The sequence below is a fragment of the Chenopodium quinoa genome, unplaced genomic scaffold (assembly GCF_001683475.1).
Source record: "Chenopodium quinoa cultivar QQ74 unplaced genomic scaffold, ASM168347v1, whole genome shotgun sequence".
NCBI classification, from domain to species: domain Eukaryota; kingdom Viridiplantae; phylum Streptophyta; class Magnoliopsida; order Caryophyllales; family Amaranthaceae; genus Chenopodium; species Chenopodium quinoa.
The window spans coordinates 4,188,271-4,198,461 of record NW_018744502.1 but is presented as its reverse complement, the minus strand read 5'-3'; the positions used below and the strand labels follow the sequence as shown (position 1 = coordinate 4,198,461).

General features: G+C 33.8%; 1 protein-coding gene across 1 annotated transcript; it reads left to right on the top strand.

The window, feature by feature from the left end:
- The first annotated feature begins 5,620 nt into the window (after nucleotides 1-5,620).
- LOC110698236 (aldehyde oxidase GLOX-like) lies at nucleotides 5,621-7,526 on the top strand. Its single transcript, XM_021875634.1, has one exon. It carries the CDS (start codon nucleotides 5,621-5,623, stop codon nucleotides 7,373-7,375), a length of 1,755 nt encoding a protein of 584 aa, XP_021731326.1. The 3' UTR covers nucleotides 7,376-7,526.
- The last annotated feature ends 2,665 nt before the right edge of the window (nucleotides 7,527-10,191 follow it).

The following is a 10,191-nucleotide window of genomic DNA, read 5'->3' as shown; positions in this document are numbered from 1 at the left end:
TGTCTTATTAAAGTTTATTATTGTCTAAGAAAACCCTATCTATTGTGGTGTATATATATCCCTTGGCATCTAATAAGAAGTAGATTGATTCTCTCCTCCATTACTTCTTTTTCTCTTTAATTTTATAACACGTTATCAGCACCATACCCTAGCCAACTGAGCTAATGAAATCACCATGGTACTATGATTAAGGTCAGTGTTATATTTACCCTTTTCCTTCTTAAATTTAAGTAGCAATCAATTGGCAATATTATGTTACGGAGTACTTGTTTTTTGACATACACGATTTTTTTTTTCTCTTAAAAATCTTTGTTTGATGTGTCGAATTAGTCATGTCATGATTGATTGGTTATTCCTTGTATTTTACTCCGTATTAAAATTCATTTCTATTGAACTTTTGACCGATTAGCTTTTTGACGCTTGTGAAACTAATTAATAGTATTGTATTTGTTATGTAATCATAGTAGTCTTGATTAGGGGCTCTTGATCTGATGAAGTAGTAGCAAATTAAATCCAATAGATCTATGTATATGCATAACCACGTTATTTATCAATAGATACTATATTTCACTGTATACATGTTTTCTTGTCTTCATTATTTCACATATATACTTGCGATATTTCACATATATACTTGAGAGTTGCGACATATTTTATTTTGGTCTTTTGGAAACATTAGATATGATATGTATGATAATTATTATTTATGACATCCTCAAGGGATTGATCCATTTGCATTCAAATCAACTCTTCTATATAATAGGTTATATGCACCGTGGTAATAGTGATTGTCATCAATCAAATTAAGAGTGATAAAATTGAGTATTATTTTTCTATATTGTTCTTGATTTTGCTCTCAACACTATTAATAATATTAATTGAAGACTAGCACGATATGAGATTATTATAGTATATCATTAACCATTGCTTGATCTTAGTTTATTGTCAAAAGTTTATTGGTCCACATGCAAGTCCCAAAATATGAAATAGTAGTACTCCCTCCGTTTCACTTTGTTAGTCCCCTTTGAAATCAATTACTTAAAATAAGAAACGGAGGGAGTAGTATATTGTGCATTGAAACTTTTGCTAAACCCCATCATGCAAAGTTGCAAACAACATAGATGCTTTGAAATGCGTGTGTATGTATGTATTATTAACCACTATAGTAATGTAATTAGGAATATAGTGAATATTCGTGATATCTTCAGTTTTGTATAGTTTCCTAAATTGTTAGAATAGTATTATATTTACTGTGTATATCTTCACTCTTTGTATACTTATCATAGTCTAGAAATTAGTTAGGGTTTAGCTTAGTCAATAGTTATCCCGCATATTAAGGGATTTAATTAGGAGATTCTCTGCCAAACTCTTACCTTGTATGTATTATGTTTTATGATAATGCAAACCTCACGGAATCAGTTTCCTTCATAAATCCTTTCCTTTTTAGTCCTAGGATTAGTTTGTTTTTAGGCCTTGCATTATGTCTTTATTAAAGACATAATACGTGAAATATTATATTCCAAATCTTAACATATATGATAGTTGTTTATCATATTTGTAGCATAATTTGATGAATTGAAGTACAACTTAAATTACTTCCATATATATTTATTATGTGTTATATCTTGATGTTTAAAGTACTATACTCTTTTATAGTCAGATTTATAGTTATATAAATTATTGAACTTAGAAAAGTTGATTGTGGCAATGTTGCCTGTGCATATATAATCATAAATGCTTCCATTTATATATTATATATTGTAGCCTTATGTAATTTACTAGACTTCAATACGACTTTCTTTTGTATTTTTGTTGATCTCCTCGAAGCAACACTATATAATATTATGAGATGGTTGATCAAATCTAATTATTAAATTAATCTATTGAAAGGGGGGTCGGGTGAAGTTGCATGCTAATTATATTCATACTCTTTAATTTCTATCAACATACATACTCACCTTATGAATAATTTATTTCTGTCCCCCTCTTACCGAAATCAGAATTCTAAATTATAAAGTTTGCATCTATATATAATGGTGATTTTGCTTTGTTTTGTTCTATTATAACTTCATCCTTTATCATATGTGGAATGAATTTGAAGAATAGAAATATATTACCTTTTTGATAAATATGTAAAATAATGAATTATGATTTCAAAAAATATATATTTGTTACTAAGATGTACTCATTCCTCGAAGTGAATGAGAGATTGATGTATAATGGAAAAGGATAAAAAGAATGTTTGTTGACTTTATTGATCATGATTATGGAAAAGATCATAAGAAATGCAAACATGAGTACATAATATTCATTTGAGTTAGAAATAATTTTATGAATTTAAGAAATTGAGCAAATGAGATAAAGAGCACTTTAATTAGAAAAATATTTTTTAAAATGTAATCAAAGAAGTGATAAATAATACTTCTTGAAAAGATTCTAAAATTTAAACCATATAAATGTAAACATGTAGAGGAAGATGGAAAAGAAGCATGCTAAAACAGGATGACCAGCTGGGTACGTCGTCGAAACCTTATTAGAGAAAAAAAAGTGAGAACACAAGTAAAGTTTGACTTTATAAATTTTGCAAAATTATAAAGTAGAGAAGGAGGGAGATTGGGATGAAAGAAGGGAGAGAAAAATAGAGATATGGTCACTTAATTGTCAATCTTATGTGGTTAAAACTCAATATTAATGTGATACTTTTTACAGAAGGTCAAATTGATTAATAACACATTTTAGAAAAAAAATTCAAACATAAGGTAGAATTGTGAATAGAAGGGAAAGGGGAGTGGGAGACAAAGAAGAAGATAAAGAGAAAGAGAGGGGGAAGATAGAGGGGAAGGGGGGAGAAGGAGAGAAAGGAAGAGAGAGAAGAATAGGACATGAGAGATAGTGAGAGAGGGGATGGGAGAAAGGTATACGTCAAGTGAGAAGGAGCGAAGTTAGAGAATGGCCGAGAAAAAGAGGGGGCTGAAAGAGAAAAAAGGGGCAAAGAGAGAGAAAAAGGGCAAGGGATAAAGGGCAGACCAGGAGAATAGAGGAGAGGCTAGGAGAGGACATGTCAAGATAAAAGAGGGGTTAGGAGAAAGAAAGAGTGATCATGAGAGAGAAAAATAAAGAGTGAGAAAAAGGGCCCGGGAATGAGGAGTTGGAAGAAGAAGAAGAAGAAGAAGAAGAAGAGGAAGAAGAGGAAGAAGAGAGAGAGAGAGAGAGAGAGAGAGAGAGAGAGAGAGAGAGAGATAAGGGTCAAAGTAGAAAGAAATAGAGAAATAAAGGGAAAGAGGGGGTGGGGGAGAGATAAAGATAAACAAATAGATAGAGTGATAAAGAGAGAGATAGGTTAGGAGAGAGATAAGGCTCAAGAGAGAAATGGATAAAGGGAGGCCGAAAGAAAGAGGGAGATATCCGAAGAAATGTACTACCATACTGGTTAACACATAAATACTCATAGCTATTTAACTTTTTTGCATCGAGAAAGAGAGGGAGTTGGGAGAGAGAAGGGCATAGAAACAGGAAAGGCCTAGGAAAGAGTAAGAGGCCAATGGAGAGAGGGGTCGGGCGAGTGATAAAGGGCAAGTCTAAAGAGAAAGAGGGCGGTCCAAAAGAGGAGAGAGCATGTCAAGAAAGGAGAAGGGTTGGGACTTGGGAGAGAGAGTGTGATAGAAAAAGGGACTGGGGGAGAGGAGCCGAAGAAGAGAAAGGGAGAAATAGGGGTTGGGAAAAAAATGAGATAGAAAAGGGAATAGACAAGGCTATTACACTATTTTCAACATTTTACAAATGGGAGTTTATTGTGTTTATGACCAGAGATGTTTTAGCTTTCCAACTTGACTACTTAGTGATATACTTCGTATATGTATATTGGAAAAATGATCTAATATTCACATTCGTACAAAAGTAGTGTATCACATACATATGTTGTGAATACAAATTAGACTTAAACTTATGTAACTATAATCAAGATACTTAAATTAAATCAACTTTATCATTATTTTTTTTTTGACAAAACTTTATCATTAATTGCAATAAAGAAATTACGATAATTTGGGGTAGCGCGCGCAACGCGCGCGATGCCACAACTAGTATAGTCAAATACTACGTATACACTAATACACTATGAAGTTCGTTAACTAAAAAAAAGGTTTTTGTTGTCGGACAGATGTTACTTATTACTTTTTTTTTATGTAAAGTGTTACTTATTACTTAGGCCTTGTTTAGTTCAACTAATTTTTACTTATTTCAGAAAAAATAAGTTTAGATTAGAAAAAATAAGTTCAGATCACATCATCGTTTTATGTGTAGTTTTTTAAAGCTAAATATCTTTAATTTTGTAATGAAAAAAATTATGAAAATTACGTATTAATAAAATACACATTATCACGAATCTAACAAGATCTCACTTGATATATTTTTTCTTTATAGATTATCGTACACTTAAGGTCAAAGTTTGGTCAGACAATCAGATCACAGAGATTAGATAAGTTCAGATAAGCAAAAATAAGGTGAACTAAACAGGTTACTCGTATTATATTAACATTACGGAGTATGTTTTTTCTTGTACTTTTGTTTGGATTTTAATCTCTTAACCACTTCAATGTCTAGCGTTAATATTTCATTTAATCCTTGTACTCTTTTAAGGAAAATGATAAACATGAATGAGTCTAAAAATTGAATTTCTCATTTAATTGAATTTGTAAATGAGTCTTGATGCTTGATGCCACAAAGAGATGAAAGTTATGATTTAATTATTAATATTCATTTATTTAATTTTGTATGGGTAAAATCCTAGTTAAAACGGAATATTAATAACTAGAGATATAATGTGTCAAAAAGATTTGTCATTTATCTCGTTAAATTACTACGGAGTATAAAGGATTGTTCAATTGATTGAAATAGCAACGTAAGTCGTCTTAAAGTTGAGTTTAACCTAAATTTCTTAAATAAGTTAAAATAAATAGATTTTGGATCGTAATCAATTTACACTTAATTCTTAAGAAAATACTTCATAGATCGATCTCAAATTAATTGCCTTATCATTTTATCATACGACTATCTAAATATCTTGATCAGATTTCTCCCTACGGCATAACAATAACAATCAACACATGAAACATTGTTAGATTGGAGAAAAAGTATGCGAAAATATATACAAGATCATCAATCTCATCATACAAGCATACCTTAAAGCTTAAAAGACTAACGAATCAAATAACTTGAGAGAGTAAAATTGTAGAAAAAATAATAACCATTAATTAGTTGGAGCTGTAACATTGGCATAAACAGCTCCATAACAGTAAAGCCACTAATTAGCTAGGCTGAATAATAAAGTAGCCAGCCCTAATAAAGGTTATAAGGCGCCATAATTACACCACCTCTATAATTTTAAAATTTTCTTCCAACTTAATCAAATATCTCGTCCTCCCTAAAAAACAGAGTGATGACTTAGATTTATTTTTAACATAATTTCACGGATCATCCGACCCTTTTATTTTAATCTAACAATATTTCCCGTGTTTCATTCCATTAACCCCCTTTCCAAATTTATCATAAACCTCTGCTCATTATATAAATAATAACATCGAAATTCACAGGATTAACAACATTCTTTTAACAAATAACAATGGCGGGTTTTATTATCAAGAAAACCATTTTCTTGATTTTCTCTCTCCTCTTTTTTACGCTTTCTTTCTCCTCTCCTCTTCTTCCGACGCTTCCTGATGTGTATTTTTCCGACGAGGATTCTTTCTCTGGCGTCGGGATCCCTCTAGGCCAGTGGAGTTTACTTCAGAAAAGCGTCGGAATTTCTGCAATGCACATGCAACTTTTAAACAATGATCAGATTGTGATATTTGATCGTACTGATTTTGGACCGTCTAATCTCTCTCTTCCCGCCGGAAAATGCGTCTCCGACGATTGCACAGCACATTCGTTACTCTACGACGTGGCTTCGAATACATTCCGCCCTCTCACGGTGGTTTCCGACACGTGGTGCTCATCCGGTTCGGTGGACCCCACTGGGAAATTAATCCAAACCGGGGGGTATGCGGAGGGTGAGCGGGTCATCCGCACGTTCACCCCATGCGCACGACCCGCGGGTGTAGTCCCGTGCGACTGGGAGGAGCTCGAAGTCTCTCTCTCCTCCCGAAGATGGTACGCCTCGAATGTCCTCCTATCCGACGGCCGTGTAATCATCGTAGGCGGCCGTGGGTCCCACAACTACGAGTTCTTCCCTAAACCACCTGGTCAACTTGGCGGGAGATTCCCCCTCCAGTTCCTGGTTGACACGTGGGATGGTCGTAACAAGGAGAACAACCTCTACCCTTTCTTGCACCTCCTCCCTAATGGCAACCTCTTCATCTTCGCCAACAACAGGTCTATCGAATTCGATTACGTCACCGGACACGTCATCAGAAAGTTTCCGATTATGCCCTCGTTGGCAAGACGGAATTACCCTTCTACTGGCTCCTCCGTCCTCCTCCCTATCGCCGGAAACTCCACGTCACCCGACATCGAAATCTTGATATGCGGCGGCGCAAGGCCGGAGTCCTATGACTTGGCTAATAACAAGAGTGTCTACGTGGCAGCATCACAGTCCTGCGGGCGTATGGTGATCACTGACAGTAGTCCACACTGGATCATGGAGAAGCTCCCTATGCCACGTGTCATGCCGGATATGATAATGTTACCCACCGGTGACGTACTCATCATCAACGGCGCAGGGAATGGGACCGCCGGTTGGGAAAACGCGGATAACCCTGTTTTAAACCCGGTTTTGTACAGAACCTACGAACCCGACCCGACCCGGAAATTCGTTGTTCTAAACCCGACAAAAATACCCCGCATGTATCACTCCTCTGCAGTGCTAGTATCCGATGGGCGGGTCATCATTGGCGGGTCAAACCCGCTTGCAAATTACAATTTTACCCCTGGAGTAAGATTTCCGACGGAGTTGAGCCTAGAATCATTCTCGCCGCCGTACCTTGACCAGCAATACGCCGTATTACAACCGTCAATATTGGCCGTTGAAACGGAGAGCATGGTAGTAACGTACGGTCAGATGGTGTCAGTGACGTACGTGTTGGGGATGTACAAAAGAGAAGAGGCAGAGGGAAATGGAGGTAGTAGTAGTAAGAGTAGTGTTAAAGTGACGATGGTGTTACCGCCTTTTACGACGCATTCGTTTGGGATGAACCAGAGGTTGTTGGTGTTAGGAGAGGAGAGAGTGGAACAGTTATCGACATATGCGTATAAGGTTACGGCGAGGGTGGCGGAGAATGTGAATGCAGCACCACCAGGGTTTTACTTGTTGTTTGTGGTTCATGCTGGGGTTCCTAGTCGTGGTGTTTGGGTTCAACTTAAACGTCCTTGGTGGTGAACTAGCTTATTCATTAGTGATTGTTTGTTTTGTACTTTTATAAGGGGATGGGCGATTCTTTGGTTGGTTAAATCATTTGTCATTTGTAAAAGTGATTGATTTGGATAAATGAATATTGGTGAATTAGTTTAGCTATACATATGTTTTGATCTTAATTAATTTTAATTGTCTATCAACAAGTCTACATTTAATATAATGAGTCCCTATGTGCTCCTAAGCATACAAGATGAAGTAAAGTTTTCTATAAACCTTACATTGGTTAATGGTTGTTAGCACAAGAATTTAAAAGAAGAAAATAAGAGAGAGAGTTGAAAAGTTATCTGTTGTACGGATTAATAAACAAAAAAAATTTATTTGTTTTTGACGGGTAATGAACTAAGGATAGAAATTAATTGTATGTTAATATGCACTCGTCATTCATCCCCATAAATGGAAAGTTAAGTTAGGGTATAGTATCCTAACTTCTTGTTTATCAAAATCGCCATTTTGCCCATAAAAATTTGATAAATATACGTAATAGATTAACTATACAATAAGGGACTTTCATTTTCATTGAACTTGAAGACATATATAATAATGTAAATGGGTAATGGTGAAAGGTCCAATGCACACTTAAATCTTTAAGATAAGAAATAAATGGAGTATTATTTTATTTTATTTTATTTTTTTAGGATTACAATTAGTAGTTCACCACATATAATAATGATGTTAGGACATACATAAGAGCTAGTTTACCAAAGATGGAGTAATCAATATTAAATATACCCTAGCTAATGTTGGGATAAATTTTGTGCTTCATCTACAAGTCAAATACCTTATATTGTTCTAACCCCTATGGTTACTGATTACACTTTGAAAACATCGCTAACGTTATAACAACAAATAAGTCAAATCACAATATTTGGAGAAGTTAAGCAAGAATTGAATCAACTAAAGAAATGATGAACAGATGAACACTGATTAAATATGTTAATGCCTTCCATTAAATAAATGATAAAGTCAAGATTAGAATTATATTACAAGAGGAAAAGAGTACCTCTATGTTCATACAATTGGAAATGATCAAGTACATTTTAATTAAAACTACATATCGCTTGGCCTGGCTACTAAGCCAAGGAAAAACCAAGAAAGTGCTAAAGAAATGCTTAAAGAAATGAAATGCTTTATGCTTAGATGTTTTTGTTGATGTCCTTCTCTTTGTGAGTTTATGCTATTGATAGGCAAATCTTATAAGAACGTTACCCCGAACACCTCTCCAGTACTACCCCTTAACCGTTCAACGATTTCTTGTTCTTTGGCGCCAATTGGTTCCTTCTTTGAATAGGTTAAAAACAATATCACATGCTTGACCTTACTTCTTTTAACAGTGTGGGATTCAACAATATTGAGTTGTCTCCTTTATGCCTATTGAGTCTAAATTACTATTGGACCCAATAAGTTGGTATTGCCGAACTTACCATTGTGCATAGGTCCCAAGTCAATCTTCCTTTAAGATGGTCGAAGTCAACAAAAGTCAACGGAAATTTTAAATAACTTCCACTTTAATTTCCTTATCAAAATAGTCTTTCATGGTAAATGAAATACAAGTACATTATTGCTTTATTAGTCTGTATGAGTACATTTAGTTAGGGGAGTTTAAAAATTGGTTCAAGCCAATAAAATGAATAAGTTAGTCTAATAATTTGATTTTCAAACCATTAGATATAGGTCTTCGCTATCCGATCTACTCAATCGGATTAAATCTATTTCATGCGTAAAAACCTTTAGAATGATTAGTTTTCTCCTTCAACTTGTTGTAATGATCTTTATGTCATTTTTTACTTTATATTAGGTTTTCACAAAAGGATTGAACAATTAATTTTCATATCATTATAAAAAGTATTTTGTATAAATTATTGTCTAAAATAGTTTCGAACCAATTAGGGTTAGGATTGTTTTTGTTGATTTGGTCAGATCTCAATCTTATCCTAAATACTCTAATCTTCGGGTCTTGAATTTTCAACTTTTCGATCTTTTTGCCGATTTGGTCAGATCTTGATCTTAGCCTAAAAACTCCAATCTTCGAGTCTTGAATTTTCAACTTTTCGGTCTTCAATTTGGTGCTATTTGGTCTAATCTTGCACTAATAAACAACCTTAGCTCTAATCAGATGATGTCAAACCTTATACTAAATCCATTCAATGATTTAATCAGTCAAATGAGCACTTGCTAGTTGCAAAGTTCCTTGAATGTCACTAACCTTTTCCCTAAGAAAATAAAAAATAATACTTTATACTTCGTAATAAAATACATAAATTCGACTGTAAATATATCTAATTATAAATAAGTAAAAATTATAAAAAGTTGATATTTTGAAAATACACGTAAAGGGGATTCAATAAGATTCCACATAACTACGAAGTATGTTTAAACTTAAGGATAATGCTATATGTAGCCTTAAGGGCTATGTATAAGCATTAAATATACTCTTGAAAATTGTATAAAATTAGGAATTTATGACAAAAACACGCGTAAATTAGTGTTTATATTTTTATGATTTCCTAAATTTGTACGATTTTCTAGTGTGTATTTAATGCTTATATGGAGCCTTAAGGGCTTTGTATAATATTTTCCTCAACTTAATTATAAATCATAAAAGCTAATTGAAGCAGTGTATAATTACAAAAGGAAAAATTGATTTTAATAATCCCAATTTTAACCGATTTTCTTTAAATAATCCCAACTTTTGATTATTATATAATAATCCCAACTAATATATAGTTATCTTCTAATAATTAACCGAACTTTTATTTTTGTTTTAAATAATAGTCCCAAAA

Coding starts and splice junctions, on each gene's coding strand:
- LOC110698236 (XM_021875634.1), top strand. CDS start 5,621: ATGGCGGGTTTTATTATCAAGAAAACCATTTTCTTGATTTTCTCTCTC.